At 38.9% G+C, this 20,508-nt stretch overlaps 1 protein-coding gene across 1 annotated transcript in view; it reads left to right on the forward strand.

Annotated features, from left to right (window-relative positions):
• The window catches only part of LOC102221528 (regulator of microtubule dynamics protein 2), a 44,960-nt gene that overhangs the window by 14,911 nt on the left and 9,541 nt on the right, over nucleotides 1-20,508 (forward strand). The window contains exons 5-7 of the mRNA XM_005795258.2: nucleotides 9,014-9,176; nucleotides 9,247-9,349; nucleotides 11,045-11,105. Of these exons, the coding sequence (XP_005795315.1) occupies nucleotides 9,014-9,176; nucleotides 9,247-9,349; nucleotides 11,045-11,105 (327 nt within the window). The remainder of the gene's footprint in view (nucleotides 1-9,013; nucleotides 9,177-9,246; nucleotides 9,350-11,044; nucleotides 11,106-20,508) is intronic.

Consider the following 20,508-nt stretch of genomic DNA (forward strand, 5'->3'; position numbering starts at 1 on the left):
AAAGGTGCTCATTGTCTGCTTTGTGATTAAAAGCTTTAGTCGAGCTTCCACATGACGTCATTCAGGCTTTGCTCCACACCAGTCAGTTCGCGAGACGTTCACGTTCGTATCGTCGGATTAATTGGAGACGCTCAGCCAGACAAACACATTTATTCACCTTGGTTTTTCCAGGGGCCTCTGTTTACGTTGTGAACAGAGGAATAACATTTTTGAAGAGTCTGACCACCCACGACTGTGTTTTTAATCGATTACTCGACATTCAATTAGGGCTGGACAATATGGCCTTTCATGCCAGAGCCAATTTCCAAATGTAATTGATTTTTTTAAATTTTAGTTTTTTGCAAAAGACTTGTAAAAGTGGCTTTTATTCCAGTCATCTCTCTCATCAGTTGTAGGACAAAGTATTAGGGTAAGTCTAAAAGAATTAGACTAAAGCCATATAATTACGAGAAAAAAGTTGTTTTGATGAGAAAAGAGCTTCCATAAAGTTATCAAAATATGTCGTGACCAGCTCAGTCTGTGTGGGTCTTTCTTTGAAACAGACTCCGTTTCAAAGATCATTTCAAAGTCTTGCTACTGATAGTAATACTTTGATGATGTATTAAAAGATTAAAGGGGACCTTTTATGCAAAATTCACCTTTTGCATAATTTGTATGCCTCAACTGTTTTTAAAAGCAGCCCCAGTGCTTAAAAAACATCCTGACAGTTTCTGGCAATAAACGAATGTCTTTTGGTGTCTGGAAAATAAGCTGTTTCAAAAACCTCCTGTTTATTGAGTCACACTGCGCCTTTACCTAGCAACCCCAATGAAGCCCACCCTGTTACCTAGTAACCCAAGCTGAGCTGGATGCATGTATGCACTGTACAATGGCTGCTGGAAAGGACAAATGTTTTGTTGTTGACTTTCCATCCAGAAACAACTCGCTGCATTAGTGTTGGTTGTGCAGGAGGCTCCACTTCAAACTTTCTATCTAAGAAACTTTTTATTTTTATAAAAACATTTGTTCAGTTGAGCCGAAAATAATTTGAAAATTAGACGCCTTTCGTTTAAAACAGCAAACGTGCAAAATCCATTAAACGTTTTGGATCTACAATGAATATAATCCCTTTCCAACAACAAGAAAAATAAATAAATATATGTATTAATATCGGGCGACTTTATCTGCTTCATTTTACTTTGTTGTTTTTTTTTCTTGGTCTGTAAATACTTGACTCTACATTTTGGCCCACGTGACAAAAAGTTTAACAGACTCTCATTCTGCCGGTGGACGTCAAGAGTAACTGCCATTTTCAGTATATCTATCATGGAACGTTATTGCCAAAGGTATTTTTTCATATGGGATTGTGTAAACTGAGTTTCCACTCCCGTTTTTCCCCCCTCGGCTATTTCTGGAACCAAGTTTCACCACAACCATGCAGAGATGCTATTTATAGCCGTATAGTAGAGACGAAACCGGCAGCAATAAAACAAACACTGCTTCCTTTATTACCGCCTTGTAATGTCACCTCCTGGTTGTGACAAACAGGTGACAGTTTTCTTTATTCACCTGCTGAGGTGAACAAAACTTTGTGTTTCATAAAACATTTCATCAACTTGTTTGTACTCGTATTAAACGAGTGGCCTGAACTTTTGGATAGAAAATGCTTGATAAATTAATCTTTTCAAGTTGAATCAATGTGAAAAAGTTACGTATTAGATTGGCCAAGTTGTCCCACAATGCATTGTTCCACAACTAATTAAACCACTTTTTTCATTTTGTCACAAAAATGTGTTTTAAGATGTTTAAGGTAGACTCCAAAGCTTCATCAGACTTTTTGTCATGTATCTAAATAGTCGAGTCAAAATTATTTACAGGCTAAAAAGAAAAAAAAACTAAGATCAAGCAAATAGTTTCTTTTTATTGAAAAAGGATTTTATTCATCGTAGATCCAAAACATTAAAATGATTTTAAATGTTTTGTGTATTTAAAAATGCATCTAATTGAATAAATTTATACATTTGTTAAAACAGTTTTAAAAAGTTTCTTAGATGTTAAGTTTTTAAGAGACTTAATCGTGAGAGAAAGGTCAGTAGGCCAGTTTTGCTAGCTTGACTTTGACAAACTTAACATGTAGATGTGCTGTGGAATTTGGTGTTTCGGTTCATTTATAAAAGGCGTCCCGCACACCGACTCTCTGTCTGTGGGTCGCATCACAGAACAGATGTTTAATTAGCTAATCAACCACCACTGTGTTAGATTAGCTAATAGCAACGATGAACATCAAGCCTAAAAACATAAAACTGTAACGGACTGAATGTTCTGTTCTTGTGTTGGAAAGATTTGCACTTTTTTCGGTGTTGAATCCTGACACACTAGTGGAGCTGTTATCAACCTGTTGCTATGGCAACGAGTCTGTGTAGCGTAGTTGACACAGAGAGAGAGAGAAAAAAGAAAACGTTTTGAGTTGTTTTTTAACTGATTTTCTGCGTTATTTCTCCCTTTGCTGTGGCGAACTGCACTAAATTAATAACAGGTACATCTAAAGGCGTTATTTTGTTAACAGAGTTGTTCCACCACAGCAGCGCGGCTACGGATGGATGAAAGAATCGTCTTTTACAAGCATGAAATTTCCGGATGTAAACAATGACATGCAACGTGTCAAGTTTAAAAAATTATGCTTACGGTGTTTAATTACAACATAGTCAAATTTATTAAGTTATCCTCACAAGTTAATAGTACTCAGTTACTTAAGCTAAAACATTTTGAGGCAACAGGTTTGAATATATTTTTTAAGTAAAGACAACTACTTTTACAGTCGTTAGGTTTTATGTAATTTTATGTCATTAAACATGAAATTATCAATTTAGTCAAGTTGTGTAAACTTAAGACGTATGGTTTGCACATACTAACATTTTTTCTAGGCACCAAGTTTGCGTAAGCTTTTTAAGTAAATTCCACTCATTACGTTTTACAGTGTAGGGGTAAACCCTACATTAGAATCCCTGTTAAGCTTCCAGGAAGGGATGGGGGCTAAATAACTGGACTCTCTCCAGTCAGTCAGGCATTGTTTAAAGGCAGCCTTTCATTGATCCTGTCAACAGACGATGAATAAGTTGGACGGCATGTTCCCAGGCCCAGAGATGTTGGGATGGTAACTCTTGTTTGTTTTGAACAGGGTAACCACAGAGACTGGCACCGCTAAGCTCTTTTGAGACGTCCTTTCTTTGGCCCTTGGGGTCTTCAAACCTAGTGGCTGATTCCCAGCACTGGTAGAAAATTAAAGTGCAGCTCTTCTAATCCTTGACTTTTTACAAAAGGTGGAGTGTTGCAAGGTGGCATTCAGTCGCGGCATTTTGAATGTCTGCTTGCATCTGAATACGGAACAACAAAACGGGATGAAGAAAAAAAGAGTTTTAGTCCAGAACTGAAAACCTGAAAAGGGCTTGGCAATAAATGAGTAACAATATATATCGGGATAGACACGTGTTCAATATCAACAAATAAAGTCTGAACCGTAAATGATCCGCGCATTCTCAATAGGGAAACTCGTGCTTGGGGACAAACAAAAAGAAAATATGTGGACACTGTTGACCAGTGAGCGAGAGAAAGATACATGAACAACATGGTCGCTGTCGGAATCGACCCGTATGAGGCAGAGAAGGAAAATATGTCAGACGATGTGGACAAGCTGCCTCCAATCTCATACTATGATATAATTAACTAGTTATTGAACAGAGAGGGTACAAAATGGAGGAGCTTCACGGCCTGAAATCCATGAACGAATACAATCAATGTTTAAATGGATTTGTAAAGGAAGTACAAACTCTTCATGTGAATAACAAGTTTCTGGTGACTGGAAGAGTAAGTACCTGTAAAACACGTAGGCTACATGTCCTTCTTAGCTAGCAGATAAGAGCTACATTAGCTAGGCTAATTTAGCTAGTTCAGCAGTAAGTAATACAGTAAATATCACTGATATTTATCTTAGTATTACTCAGAGGTGGGTATAGTACTCAAACATTGTAATTGAGTAATACTGTTAATAAGTTAGGAACAAAGCGAGAGCTAGTTCTATGCTTGTGGCTTATTTATACCTTTCTATAAAGTTATTTTAAGTTAGTTTGTCTTATTTCTAGTGTGCAAAGATATTTGCACTCGAAACTAGACCAAAATTTCTTGGTAGATTTTGTGTTTTTGCAGTGTGAGGCAACATCATTTCTGATTATTTTTTAACTGTTGTGAGCAAATTATCTGTAGATATTTGACTACACAGAGGAAAACATTGTTGTAGATGGTGATGATACGCCTGATCAGCGATAAAATTCCTATTTAGCAATATTTTGACATCTTCTTTCAGAGGCTGTCACTTCCAAGGTCTCTGCACAGAAAATAACGGCTCCAAAACGAGCTAACGCACATTACATAAACACGGTGATACAAAAACATCCTTAGTGTCTTTTTTCTTTCAACATACGAGATTCATGAGCCGTGCAATGGCGTGACAGGAATGCACTGATCGCTCAGTCCTGTGCTGCGTGTCTCTCCAGCTCCACTAAGTAAATAATTGGAGGGCGGAAAAGCCGACTGCTGAATGAAGAAATGGTACAAAATATGAATGAATCGGGGAATGAATGAGCGAACGACGCAGCTCAGAATAAGATCAGCCACATCTGTTGCAGCTCCATGTGATTTTGTGCGACTAGACTAAAAAGAAAAAAGCGACCACAAGAATGAGGGTAAACACGAAAACACGCCCATTTAGATGTCTTTTAAGCTGAGGTGTGTTGGCCAACGAATAATTTGAGTTTTGGGTTTTAGGGTTTATTTGGGGACTTAGTATAAAGAGGAAGGTTGTTAAAAGGATTTAGCGCTTTATCCTAAAATTATAAAATGAAAACAGACAGAGATTAAGGTTCCTGATGGCGTTAAGTCTGGATGCTCTTCCACTCTTCTGCAGAAATGCTGCGTGTGACGGAGGGTATGCCAGTAATTAGCTGCTCTTTCATCTGCTGAGTCTGAAAATTAATGTGTGGCCTTTTACAAATATCTAACTTTGAATTAAATGACACAATTTCAGGTTCCTGACACTTCCCACAGCATTTCAATCGGACTAAGGTCTAAACTTTGACTGGGCCATTTCAAGACATTGAGTAAATTTTTTTCAGCCATGCTGTTGTAGTCTTGTTTCTGTATCTGGGATCATTGTCCTGTTGATGATCCAGTTTTGGTCACATTTTCTTTTAAAATGCTGTTGAGTACAGAGGAGTTCGTGGTGCTGTGGCTGCACAACGAGCCCAAATCATCACCCAGCCACCGCCGTGCTTAACAGGAGGAATGAGGTGTTAGTACTGATATGTTGTGATTAATTTCAAACCAACACCAGGCTTTCTCCTCACAACCCTTTCAATTGTACCAAAGTAAAACTTAATTGTTTAACACAGTTTCCCAACCCTGGTGCTCAAGGCACACTGTCCTAGATGTTTGAGGTTTCCCTGATTTAATGTGCCTGATTCAACTGATTGCAATTCAACAAACGCCTGTAAATCAGTCATCAATTGAAATCAGCTGGTCTGAAGCAAGGAAATACCTAAAACATGCAGGGCAGTGAGCCTTGAGGACCAGGGTTAGGAAACACTGGTTTAACATTCCAACTAAAACTCAGAGTCGGGGATGAAGCTCTGATCTTTGGAGGAATTTATTGGGACATCGACTCCTGTAAAGATTGGCTGCTGTCCTCTAGTGACTTTCACACATTATTCTTTGTTCACAAAGATATATGTGCTCATATCAGTCTCACTCAACACAAACCTCGACAAGCACATCTACAAATCTTTGCAGTTCTCGTTGAGCCTGGGTGAACTGAGCAAGTTGGTGCCTTACCTCTGAAAAGTCAGCCTTCACAGCAGGATCATATAGACAGCAGTACAGGTGAACTTTCACCTGCTAAACAGACCATTTTGAGTAAAAGGTGACACATTCGATCTGCGCCATATTCAGTGTGTCACCTATAAACCTAGCTTAACTTGTCTTTGCTACCAATAGCTGCGTTTCCATCGAATCAATTGCTCTTCTGTAAAATGGCCGACTACAATTTCCCCAAAACAAAGCATATGTAGCCGCTCCCAAGTATAACAGTCCATCACTCCAACGGCTGAATAAAACGCCACTGTCTCCTCGATGGCTGAATTATGAACATATGTTATATAACTGCTATGATTTTTAATGACTTATCACATGATAAAGTTTGATTTTAATTTAATTTTTCATTTAATGGAAACACCACAATGGTAAAATTGTGTTTTTTCCTACATTGGCAGAATATCAACAAAGATTTATTCACATTTGTAAAAGAAAGGCAGCTACTGATGGATGATATAAATGGCATTATAGGTGATTCCTCTCCTAATAAATAAACAATTATAAGATAAAAGTGACACATGTGATCTGTGCCAAGTTCACTGTGTCACCTGTAAACCTAGCTTAACCTGTCTTTACTATCACTGTTACTGATGTATTTTGAAAAAAAATATTTAAAATAAACAAACAAGCGACTAACCTGGCGGGGGGTGTCAACTAAGGTCTGGCAGCCCGCCAGGCGTACGATACACTGGGGGAAACCCTGAATGTTAGTTACTTTAGAACCTGCTGAACCAGATTATTTTATTCTGCTCTGATTTGTAAATCCTCCAATTTAAACTGGATGGACTTTCTATTATATCATGACATTATTTAGACGCTGAGCTCTGAGGTGATTCCGGACGTATTTCCTGCTTGGCATTGTGCTAACACACCTCAGAGCTCCACAACGGCAAACTGCCAAAGCGCCTTCGTTTATGAGGCTTTTCTCATCAGTTAATAAAAGGTTTTAATCAGGAATATTTAGCTGCTACTTTCCATCTTTAATCCAATAGAAGCATTTCCATTGTGGCTCTGTTGTTGTTTAATAAACGAACATGATTTCTTGATCCCAGAACACAGGCATGTCCTGATTCGTATTGAATAAAATGAATAAAACCTCTGCAGTGCATCACAGTCGGAGTGTGTGTTGTTGGGTGGAGTTAGCATGCGGCATTTGGCATGAAACACCTGTCGGACCTACGTTGTTCCTGTCTGCGACCCGCTCTGACACATCCCCTCTAAACAGTGCCTCACGGCCCCAAATATTCTCTAACCACCATTGACGCACATGCAGCTGCTGCCAACACTTAATAGACGCTTTTCATGGTGTCTGCATCTTTGATTCTTACCTTTAACTTTATTACACCTATATTTCTACCTCTGGCTTTCAACTGTTAGCTTTGGGTGTTGGTGCAAGCTTGCGCCTCCGATTGAAAAGGCTCCATAAAACGTGTAATGCGAGCGTTGCGTGCCGTACCCTGCTGAACAAGTTCCCCCATGTTCCTGTAAACTCGACAGACGTCAGACGTCAACCACTAAAAATTATAAACAATTAAGTTCCCCCACTTATGTAAACATACCAGGTGCCATTTTTGTGTGCAAACAAGACATGAAGATTGATCTTGTATAATCACCACCTGGTAGCATGTGGTTTATTAAAAATGTTCGTTATGACAAGATTGTTCTGAATGTTGATTAGTGAGAAGAAAAAGCTCACAAGGAGATTATTGTTTCTCCATCAAGAGCAAGAAGGTGGAAACTTTCAGCCTGTTTGATGGTTTGCCAAATTTAGCATCCTGCCAGTAAAAGCTGTTTGAATTAAATCAGAGTTTCTCAAACGTTTTCACTCACGGATCACATAATGTTAAATTGCCCCACAATAACACATCTTAATATACACAACCTAAAATGTAATTAGTCTCTTAACTCATTAATTGTTGCTTTCTTTGTTTGGTAAATGTGAATGGTCATAACAAAACCATTGAGTTATTTACAGAGTGTGGATTAACCTTTCCAATAAAATATCTAAATTTTCATGTGTTTGATAAGTTGTTCTTTACTACCAAGTTTTGTGTGTGTACCAAAACATCTTAGGGCCATTTGTAACTTAGAAGCACAATAAAATAAAATAAAAAAACAGACTTGAGTCGCTTTGCCAGAAAAAAAAATCGTCTTCTGCACCATTAAATACAAACATTATCCACCCATTTCTATCATTTGTATTTATCTGTTGTATTTAATTAATTTAAGTTAACTATTTTTAAATAATTAAAAATACTAGCCGTTAACGTTGAGCAGAGAATTATAAGTAAGCAAAGTCGTAAACAACAAAGAACAGTTCTCACCAACTTGAGTCCTACCTGTTGAAAAAATTGAACCGTTCGTGAACGACATGAATGACTCGGCTTCTTCCGGTCATATAAGTAATCCTGGAGTTGTTTTCTTTCCACCTGTACCTTCACTCTTTCTTTTGAGTGACCAGGTTTTAATCCACTTATTCGTTATTATTTTTAAACACGATCCTTTGGTAAGCTAGCTGTAGCGTCACACTTTTAGCTGACGTCACGGCATATAAACGGTCGTTTACATGCAGTACCTTTCTGACCACTAGGGGGCGCCCGGGGAACCACAGTTTGAGAAAGACTACATCCTGCTTTACTGCTTTTTTTATTCTCAATATAAAAGATTATAAGTCAATTCTTTGAAACTTGTCCAGAACATTTTTATTTGTAACATTTCTTTTGTTAATTTCACTGTAAGATATGTAGAACAAAAAATATGCACTTTGTCTGTCCCAGTTCAGTCCCATTGACTCCCAAAATAACCACATGCAGCTTCAAAGTAGAAGAAAAACTTGTTTTAGGTGTGATGGCCCCCCTGATATTACCAATTTTTATCGGGGAAATGGTTCAATTACCTTTCACAATTCCAAAAAATAATAACAATGCATAAAAATCAATGTTGTTACTTTTCAGCCTAGGCTAAAACACCCACATAATTTTCGTAATAGTTTTATAAAGTGTATAATTTTGGGACATTTAAAGCTTAAAGCACATTTATCATCTACATTAGCTACAAATTGCAGCTTTGAGTCGATAAAACCTGTTATTTTATTGATTGATTGTGATTACAGGTACATGACTGCGCTGACAGACTCCGAGGATGAAGAGCAAAGCGATGAAGAGCAAACTCAAGGCAAGCTATCCGTCCTCCTCGACAGAATCGACCGCTTGCGTCAGGGCGGCGAGTCGGACAAAAGGGAAAGTCTGAGCGTCCTTCTGGAGCAGAGAGACGAGGTGAGTTTACTTTCTCTGCCAGTGAGGCAGAAAACATGGCGGCGTCTCATAATGTGGTTCACTTCTGCAGTTTGGGCAGAACTCAGAGTTTCTGTGGCGGCTGACCCGAGCGTACTGCGACGTTCACGACGTTACCGTCCCTCTGGAGGAGAAAAAGACTCATGCAGAAAACGGTAACCTACAAACATCGCTGCTCAATTTTACTAAAAGACTCACTTTGAACGTTTAACATTTTTTAACAGTTATTATATCAGCAGTTCAGCAGATTATCTGAAGGTTTTATAAAGATTTATTTGGACTTTAGCACAATTTCCAATCCAGTCCTAATCAAACGGAACAGATTCTTGATTCTGAACAGATTATTTACTTTAATTCTTTACACTGAACAGATTCTTTTGTCGGAATAGATTCCCTAGTCTGAACAGATTCTTTAGTCCGAATAGATTCCTGAGTGAACAGATTCTTTAGTCTGAATAGATTCCTGAGTGAACAGATTCTTTAGTCTCAATAGATTCCTGAGTCTGAACAGATTCTTTAGTCTCAATAGATTCCCTAGTCTGAACAGATTCTTTAGTCTGAGTAGATTCCTGAGTGAACAGATTCTTTAATGCGAATAGATTCCCTAGTCTGAACAGATTCTTTAATCCGAATAGATTCTGAACAGATTCTTTACTGTAAATTGAATCTTTACTCTGAACATTATTTGTTTGATTCTAAAAAGATTCCTGTCTTTGAATAACTATTGTTTCTGAACAGATTCCTTTTTGAACAGATTCTTTACTCTGTGATCCTCCTGGTCATTTAACTTCTATTTTCCACAGCTGAGCTGAAAAGTGTGGAAAATATTTAAATTAACTTTGGAGAAAAAAAATATCCAGAATTTCTTCCATTTTCTCAAAAGGAAAAATGTAACAAATCCTGGACGTTATATCTTTGATTTGCCTCATCACAACTTTTATAATTTTAACACTTTAACTTTTGACTGAATTGATACTCATTTATCTTTTTTATGGTATTTTTTGAGGCTAGAAACTTAAAACTGAGATTGATGTTTCTCTAAATCTGGTTAAAATGCTGAACAAAGTATTAAAACTACCATTAAATGTGTGTGAAATTAGGAATTTTAAAATATGCATTGATTACACTTAGGCTTCACTTCACTTTTCCACATTTTGTTCTGCATCATCAGCAAACACCAGGGTATTTTATGGGTTTATATCTAATTTATAGCATAATTATATATGTCGAAGGAAAACAATGCATAGTTTTTTATTTTCCACTATGTAAATGATTGAATCTGAGTTTTTTCCAGAGTCCATGACGAAACCAAACATTTTCCAGTGACGTTCCTGAACCTTTTCCTACAGACAGCAGCGTTTGTTTTTCTTTTCCCCTTAATGAACAGAGGCTATTTTTACGAGTTTTCTCTGGTCCAAACAGGAAGGGCCTGTTCCTCTGAACTTTAATCCTTCCTCATCACCGCGCCGCTCATCACAGTCAGCAGACACCCTGTGGCTATTTTAGGAACATTTTGAGATAATTAGAGCTGATATGACATTTTCCATGGAGCAGTGACAGATTTAAAACTCCTCCTGGATGTCGTTTCATCATCTAACTTTTGTTTTCATCGTTTTATCTAAAGCCAAATTTTTTGATTTATGGATGTCTTTTGGTCAACAAAGCATTTTATTTCACCAAATATTCTTTTTTGTATCAAAAAGAGAAATGTATAAAAAAAAAATAATAATTTATGCATTTAGGCATATTTATAAACATTTTTAATGATACATCCACATTGTAACCTTTAAAAATAAATGTTGAATTTGAGTTTAAATGGTAGTTAGTATCTTTTTACTTTTTTGTTTTAGGTAAAGCGATTGGTGAAGAGGCCATTAAAGTGAATCCCAAATGTGCTGAAAGTCATCAGTGGTAAGTTTTTACATTTTCTCCCTTTTTTCATCTTTTTATTCTGGTAAATGCTTGTGCATGTCATATTAAAATATAATTTAGTTTATTAGCTTACTTAATTAAAAATAGGAAGCTCATGTACGGAGGTGGCTAGAAAACACCCAAATTTACTCAGGAGTTAAAAAGTATTTGGTACTCAACTACCGAGTAACTGATCAAATTATCATTTAATATTTAAAAATTACATCATCAGATAAAGTGAAGTAGAAAGTTTGGACAAAAATGACAATAATTTATATTAGTCACAAAAAAATAAAATCAGGCAAAAGAAATTTTTTTCAAATCAGCTTCTTTCAATAAAAACATGTTTGTTTTTAATTCAGTGGGTAGAAAATCCAGAAATTTTACTCAAGTAAGAGCAGAAATACTTCGTAATAAAATTATTCAGGTAAACATAAAAACTAAAGAGTAGTGAAAACATATATTTTTCAAAAAAGTTACTCAAGTGAATGTAATTGAGTAAATATTACCCAACTCTGCTCATGTTTATTTAATGACGTATTGATTGTTTATTTCTGTTTTTGGTTATTTTGGCTTAAATCTAATAAAAATCCAAACGTTAGCTTGTCAGAGGGTAAAAATATTAAAATATATGTTCAAGACAACAAATGTCAGACATTTCAATGGAAAAAGTCATCATAGTTTCTTAATGTTTAGTTTTATCAGTACTTTCTGCCGCATCCGGCCGTTTTCAGGACCTTTGTGATGTTGATATGGCCCAAATGAGAACGAGTTTGACACCCATCATTTATGGGGATCAGTAAAGAACTGCATTCAAAACACAATAAGTCTCAGTTATCCGTTATGCTTTCCCTTCTCTTTCTCTACCACACGTCTTCCTTCCACTTAACTTCCCTTTTTTTTTTGTATTTGTTGAGATTCCATCTGTTCCTGTTCTGTCAATCTTGATTCTGTTGATTCTTTTAGAGTCAAACCCAAGCACAACATGTTCCTCTGAGTTCGTGAAGCAGAAACTTTAAATACATGACAAAGATGGTTCATTTTACAAAACACAACAAAACAAGAGATTAGTAACCAGTAAACATGGATAGGTCCCAAGTTAAATGCTGGGTGACCTTCTAGCTTTTCTTTCAACCAACTAGTGAAGAAATAAGTAAATAAAGAAACACGAACTCTCAGTGCAGGCGATGCAGTCAAGCATATTTATGAGATAATGTCAACCAACTTCCCAAACATCAATCTGATAGAATCACATCCAGTTTCAGGAATGTAAACAGAGCCAGGGTTAACCCCGCTGACATATATTGACAGTTATACTGGAAGAACTGGTGTGATTAATGTCTGATATTACAGTTGTAGTTCTTCATTCACTGTTTACACCTGCACAGGTGAACTGCTTTGGGATATGAGGGAGAAAATTTCATTTTTATCCAGAAACATCCGTAAATCTGCAGAAGTTGCATGTTAGTCAGTTTAACAGTGACTAAATATTTTGCTATGTGCTTGTTGCAAAAAAAAAAAAAAAGAGTCTTCTCTCCTGTTAATTAGGTCTGGGAGGTAAAAATCCTGTTTGCAGGCCCTTTGTGTTTCACATCTAAAAAATCTGCTCATGTCAAAACTTGACTGCTGACTAGATGAAGAATCTGCCTGAAATGTGTCCCGTTACATAAACTGAATAAAAAGACTTAAATGGCTTTTACTCGCTGTCTGAAGTTAAATCAGACCAAACTTGTTTTAGTATCTGAGACATTGTTTTACAATTTAAGCGTTTTTGTTAGAATTACTTTTTTATTTAAAATAAATTTCCTTCTGTACCTGATTAGATGTCATATTATTTATTTTTCCTTTTTTTTGTAATTTACTAGATGTGTATTTCCTGTATTTTTTATTATTTTTTATTTATATATAATTTTATTTTGTACTTTTTTCCATGGAGGTCCCCTCTGTTTCCCTCTTATCTCTCTCCTGAACTTTATTTTAAGTCAATAATTCATTAATATTGATGAAAAAGAACTAGTTATACTGGCAGATTATTTTACTTATTACATGGGAAAATGTTTTTTGTGTGTAAAATAATCTGCCAGTGTCACTTCTGACTTCAAACAAGCCTCTATATATCTTGCAGAAAAATAATTGAAAGTTAGTTTTGTCTTATTTCAAGAACCACTGAATGAAACATTAAAATATCTGAAGACACAGATCAACTTCCTTCTTCACAAAATATAAAGAAAAATGGAGTAGAGTCAGATTTTAGAGTTTGTAAGATTTCTCCCACCAGCGCTAAACTCTCGCTCGATTTGGTTTTATTTACCCAGAATGCCCTGCGCTGTAGTTCACTTCCTGTTTTCTCCAGTCCGCTTGGCGTTCACATATGCACTCAAACTGCACCACAGTTCACTTCATCTGAATAGATTCAGAGGTTTATAGGCCGACCAGATTTAGCATTTTTTGGGGTTGTATTGCGTTTTCACACCTCCAGAAAAATAAACTGAACTTTCTAGACAAATGAACTGGACTTCGATTAAGGTGGACTCAACAGGAATGTGGCATTTCCTTGTCGACGCAGGCCTGAAAGGGTTAAAAACTTTCCCACTCTAGAAAAAACATTCTAAAGCGGCGCCTTAAGTCAAAGAGAAAATTGCACTGAGTGTTGCTGCTACTAAATGCTGTTCCTCAAGCCTTAAAGGCATCAGTGTACTTTGTATTTCCAACGAATGCTTTGTTACAGACGTTCCTCCTTTGTACTGTTACTGCTTATAATAATAGCATGATTTGCTTGTTTACATAACATGAATTCTTCCTCATTCTGAGTGTCAGAAATTCTTGAAACATATTTTCCTTTGCGGCTGAGTTCATGCAGGTTCGTTTGGTTTTTGCAGACGTTTCTTCGTCTGTAAGACTGAAGCCTTGTTCTCTCAGTAGACTAGTTAACAACTGGCCTCGGCTCGCGATGTCAACCGAAACACAAAGCCTCGTTTGTTTAGCTAATAAAGAGAAACGGCTTAATGGGTAATCTAATTTTTGCTAATGGGATTAGCGAGATCCTGAAATGAAGCAGTAAAAGAGTCCGACTTGAATGAGCGGGTCAAATTAGGTAGAGCTGCTCTGAGAGCGGAGGAGGGTGGGACTGGTGGAGCGCTGCCAGGTGTTGAAAGGAAGTTTATGTTGCAGGTAACTGTTTACTTAGAGCACAGATGCCGTGAGAAAACTTGTCACCGTTTTTTTCTTTTTCTGTGAATGCTGTTCATCTTGTCACACTTTGGCAGCTGCTGTTTAGATGCAGCGCAACTCACTTCCTGCTCCCCACTGAAACTACTTACCAAGCTGGTTTTTTACCCTCTTTGCCCAAAAGCACAATCAGGCATTAAAGGTCACCTAATATGCTCCCTTGAACAGTAGGACTGTGGTTTATACCAAGGGTGGGTCCAGGAGGGCCGGCATCCTGCATGTTTTAGTTCTCTCCCTGGTGGTAGTAACAACCTTTTCAGCATGTCAATGTTCTTCTTAGGCTTCTAATGAGCCGTCATTTGATCCAGGTGTGTTAAACCAGGGAGAGAACTAAAACATGCAGGATGCCGGCCCTCCAGGACCCACTTTGGGGACCCCTGGTCTATACAAAACATGTTCATCACATTTATTGAACAAAATCATTCTTTGATAATCAGATTTTAATATATAGTTTGAGCAGCCATTGTACAGCTGTAAAACCGAATGTGCTAGAGCTTAGCTTGGGATGCTACACTACAAAAACTCAAAATCTTACCTATATTTTTAGTCTAGTTTCTAGTGTAAATATCTCAATACACTTGAAATAACTTTTCAGCAAAATATAGGAGCTTGTTTTTAGTTACTTAGTCCTTAATATTGATGAAAACTTACTAGTTCCACTGGCAGATTATTACTACATAGTACTTTTTTAAAATCAATATTAAGGAATTATTGACTCCTATATCTTGTTGAAAAGATACTTGCAAGTTAGTTTTGTTTAATAACAAGTGGCCTACGATATTTTACTAGAAACTGAACCAAAAATACTGGGTAAAATTTTCTTTATGCAGTGTAGATAACTGGCCAGGCTTTGCTGGGGTTGCTAGGTTCGAGCAGAACTCTGCTGGGGTTGCTAGGTAACGGCCAGTGCCTGCTGATTTATGATGTTACATTCCAAAGGTTTTTGACACTGCTCCTTTTCCAGACACCAAAAAAATTATTAATTTATTTCCAAAAGCAGCTGGTTGTTTTTTTTTTATGTTTTTTTTTTTAAGTGCTCGGGTTGTTTTTAGAAGCAGTAGAAACCCAAAAGGAAATACAAAACCGGGCAAAACAAGAATTTTTGCATAATGCATGCCCTTTAAACTTTTTAACATGCAGTTAAAATGAAACACCTCTAGATGATTTTGAGGATGTTAACCTGTTCTTTAAAGTCAGTCACATAAAAATGACGTTTAGATGTTAATGAATGCACACAGAGACGGAGTGAGTGACAGCTTAATAGGCTGGGTGAGGAAGGCTAGCAGAACAAACCTACTTTGATGATCCGAGAGTAGCAGCAGCTATGAAAGGTGCTGCTGTTCTGGCTCCGCACCGCTCCGGTGTCTCATCTTGCCGATGAAGCTCAGATGTTCTTTAAAAAAAAAACCAGAGAGACTTGTGAGCTCTTTTGTTGGTGCTTTAATGGAAGAAACGGGTTTGGCATGATTAGTGAGTCATCTCAGGTTTTGCTCTTTATGGTCTACACTTGCTTTTATTCACACTGCAAAAACACAAAATACTACCAAGTATTTTTGATCTATTTTGTACTGAAGACAAAACTAACCTACAAGTAACTTTTTGGCAAAATATTGAACCAATAATTCCTTAATTTTGATGAAAACGTTTTAATTCCACTGGCAGATTATTTCACTTATAGCATTAGAAATTATCTGCCAGTGGAACTAGAATGTTTTAATAATATTAAGAAATTATTTACTTAAAACAAGTTAGTTTTGTCTTATTTCAATTATATTAAAGTATTTGCATTGGAAACTAAACCAAAAATAGTAAGACTTTGTGATTTTTTAGTGCACTAAAAAGATTTTAGTGGATGCTTTCCTCATATTTATAGCCAAACTTTGCAAAATACCCGTTTCTTGCTTGCACAATTGTAGCAAACTAATAATGTATGCAATAAAATGCATATTTTGCTTCATTTCACAGTTTTTCACTCATTTTGGTGCAAAAACTTGTAGACTTCACTCCCAGCAATCCTCTGAGACGGTAGAGAAAACAGTATCACTTTGTTTTTGTCCTGAGCTAATTGTGTCAGCAAACTGTACACATTGCACACTGTCTTGAAACATTTGGCAGTTCCTCGCCCTGTTTCTGTACAAGTTTTAGCCTGGAGTCCCATCTGGCAACTCTCTGCGTTTGGCTGTTCGTGTTTGGATCTGAAAGCTGAAATCTATCTGCTGTTTCCGCCAAGCACCTGTCTCTTTGGGCTCTTTGTCTTTGCCCAGTGGACTAGGGGATTTCTTAGAGATGTTATTGGAACATGTGCACCAACTTTACGCAATAAAGCGCTCTTTCGTCGCCTCATCTTCCCCTGTCATTTATTGCGACTTCTCTCCTCCCCTTTTGATACTTTCCTTTTCTTATTAGCCAGGATAGTGTTTCAGCTCTCACTTTAAAGGAGCGGGTTAGCTCCAGCAGTTGGGGCCCTGAGGCCAGACACACCTCTACATCCTATCTCTTCCTCTTCCCTGCTCCGTGCCTCTGAAATAAAGTAGCATTGCATAAGAGCAGTCCTTTTAACAATCAAGTATTCATGTTAAAAACGTGGCTCAGCTGCTTCTGCATGCACTGTAAAACATTTGAAGGTGGTTTAACTTGAAAATGAAAGTCCACCTGCTGCCTTGAAAATGCAGTTTAAGTCAACGAGAAAATTGTTTTAACTCAGAAATTAGGACAGAACAGGACAAACAACCATGCACACTCACACCCAAGGACAATTTAGAGAGATCAATTAACCTGACAGTCATGTTTTTGGATTGTGGGAGGAAGCTGGAGTACCCAGAGAAAACCCACCATGCACAGGGAGAACATGCAAACTCCATGCAGAAAGACCCCAGGCCGGGAATCGAACCCAGGACCTTCTTGCTGCAAGGCAACAGCTCTACCAACTGCACAGTTCTCTAAAATATATTTTTTTAAGTTAATTAATCTTGAACTGTGAGTTTTAACTTAATGCTGCAATTTAAACCAAATAATTATTTCACAATATGCAGAGGGAAAAAAACTGCTCTTACCTAAAGAGCCACGTTTCTGTTATTTTACTCAATATCAAGTTAAAATAACTTTATTTTACTTTAGAATAATTTAAATTCTTGTTTCAAATTTCATGAACAAAATTTCTGATCTGATGATGAATTTTATTAAACGTCACAATGAATTCTGCTCAGACATTTAGTGAAAACAGGACATTAAAATGAACATTTGCCTTAATAACAACAGAGACAGATCAATGTTTCATGTCAGGATACAAAACATGCCGCTAAGCATTCTGGGAAATAGTTCCCACTCTTTTCTTTTTCTTCTTTCAGTTTAAGTGCTAACTTAAAAACTCTTGGAGGTTTGACATAATTAATAAAAAATGAACACAACTTACTACTGTAAGTTTATCTTTCACAAACTCAATCATTTAGATTCAAAATCTAAAACTCGCTGAATTTATTTGACTTAAAGTGTAGAAGATAATAGACACAGCTAAATGCGGCTCAAATGTTTTACAGTGCAGTTGCTCTTTGACCCTTAATGGCGAACGTTTTCGCAGCATGTCTAGTAGAGTCAACACGAGCCTGTGGTGGCCAGGATGTTTGCCAGCGTCTCCTGCCATGGTTGACTGTAGCAATCCCTGATCCCAGTGATGGTTACTATTCGTCTCTGGTATGTCGGTGCAGCTCGTCTCACATCACGATGTCACAACAAGCTCCTCCTGACGCCTTTAACGATGTGGATTTTAGAAACTTTTCTACTGCTGAGCTCATTAACTGACTCTGAGTCTCTAATTTTCTAAATGGAGAATCACAATAAAAGTCATCTGCTAATGTTTTCATCCACCTTAAAGCTGCAGTATGTAACTTTTATTAAAAATTATATTTTTTACGTATTGGTTATCATTACTTCCTGACAGTATACTATAAGAGATGACCTGTGGAAGCTCCTCTGCCTTCCCCCAGTGCTCCCAGTAAAAGCTGCAGAAACACACCACTCAGCCAGAAACAACCAATCAGAGACAGGGGGAGGGTCTTAGCGCTGTCAATCACTCTACAGCCTGCCATGAATGCTAATGGTGGAGGATAAATGGTTTTTCTGTAACAGTAAGTTGAATCTCCTCCATGAGCACATTAGCAGCAAGTACATGAGATTGATTGATGGCACTAAGCCCCGCCTCTTGGCTCTGGTTGGTTGTTTTTTGGTGCATTTATTCAGACGGCAAGAGTATCTCAGGGATGAGGTGGAGGAGATTGATTTGCCTCATTTTGATACAACATGGTGACAGTTTTAACAAACGTAAAAAAAAAAAAAACATTTCTGTAAAAAATACGTACTCCAGCTATAAAGAGTAACTAAACTTCAAATCAATGGTTTTACAGAAAATCTGTCTTATTTGGTCTTTAAACATGCTAAGTTTTGACATTTTTGTGTAAATTTGTTTAATTCTGCAATATTCAGCCTTAACACTTCTCTTTTACTATTGAGTAAAAATATGTTGAAGTAGCAAAACTTTGAACACGTCCCGGGGGAGGTGGGGGACATGGAGTCTGAGTGGACCGTGTTCCGTGCCTCCATTGTCGAGGCGGCCGATCGGAGCTGTGGCCGCAAGGTTGTCGGTGCCTGTCGCGGCGGCAACCCTCGAACCCGCTGGTGGACAGCTTCGGTGAGGGATGCCGTCAGGCTGAAGAAGGAGTCCTATCGGGCCTTTTTGGCCTGTGGGACTCCGGAAGCAGCTGATGGGTACCGGCGGGCGAAGCGGCATGCGGCTCGGGCGGTTGCTGAGGCAAAAACTCGGGCGTGGGAGGAGTTTGGAGAGGCCATGGAGAAAGACTTCCGTACGGCTTCGAGGCGATTCTGGTCCACCATCCGGCGTCTCGGGGGGGGAAGCGGTGCAGCACCAACACTGTTTATAGTGGGGATGGTGTGCTGCTGACCTCTACTCGGGACGTTGTGGGCCGGTGGGCAGAGTACTTCAAAGACCTCCTCAATCCCACCAACATGCCTTCCACTGAGGAAGCGGAGCCTGGGGACTCTGGGTTGGGCTCTCCAATCTCTGGGGGCGAGGTCGCCGAGGTGGTTAAAAAGCTCCTCGGTGGCAGGGCCCTGGGGGTGGATGAGATCCGCCCGGAGTTCCTTAAGGCTCTGGATGTTGTGGGGTTGTGTTGGTTGACGCGACTCTGCAATGTCGCATGGACATCGGGGGCAGTTCCCCTGGATTGGCAGACTGGGGTGGTGGTCCCCCTGTTCAAAAAGGGGGACCGGAGGGTGTGCTCCAATTATAGAGGGGTCACACTCTTAAGCCTCCCTGGCAAGGTCTATTCAGGGGTCCTGGAGAGGAGGGTCCGTCGGATAGTCGAACCTCGGATTCAGGAAGAGCAGTGTGGTTTTCGTCCTGGTCGTGGAACACTGGACCAGCTCTACACCCTCGGCAGGGTCCTGGAGGGTGCATGGGAGTTCGCCCAACCAGTCTACATGTGTTTTGTGGACTTGGAGAAGGCGTTCGACCGTGTCCCTCGGGGAGCCCTGTGGGGGGTTCTCCGGGAGTATGGGGTACCGGGCCCTTTGATACGGGCTGTCAGGTCCCTGTATGACCGGTGTCAGAGTCTGGTCCGCATTGCCGGCAGTAAGTCGGGCTCGTTTCCGGTGAGAGTTGGACTCCGCCAGGGCTGCCCTTTGTCACCGATTCTGTTCATCACTTTCATGGACAGAATTTCTAGGCGCAGCCAAGGTGTTGAGGGGATCCGATTTGGTGGCCTTAGGATCTCATCTCTGCTTTTCGCGGACGATGTGGTCCTTTTGGCTTCATCAGATCGTGATCTGCAGCTCTCGCTGGAGCGGTTCGCAGCCGAGTGTGAAGCGGCCGGGATGGGGATCAGTGCCTCCAAATCCGAGGCCATGGTCTTGAGCCGGAAAAGGGTAGAGTGCCTTCTCCGGGTCGGGGGGGTGTCCTGCCCCAAGTGGAGGAGTTTAAGTATCTCGGGATCTTGTTCACGAATGGGGGAAGAAGGGAGCGGGAGATCGACAGACGGATTGGCGCAGCGTCTGCTGTCAAGCGGGCGCTGTACCGGTCCGTCGTGGTGAAGAGAGAGCTGAGCCAAAAAGCGAAGCTCTCGATTTACCGGTCGATCTACGTTCCCACCCTCATCTATGGTCA

The sequence above is a fragment of the Xiphophorus maculatus genome, chromosome 22 (assembly GCF_002775205.1).
Source record: "Xiphophorus maculatus strain JP 163 A chromosome 22, X_maculatus-5.0-male, whole genome shotgun sequence".
NCBI lineage: Eukaryota > Metazoa > Chordata > Actinopteri > Cyprinodontiformes > Poeciliidae > Xiphophorus > Xiphophorus maculatus.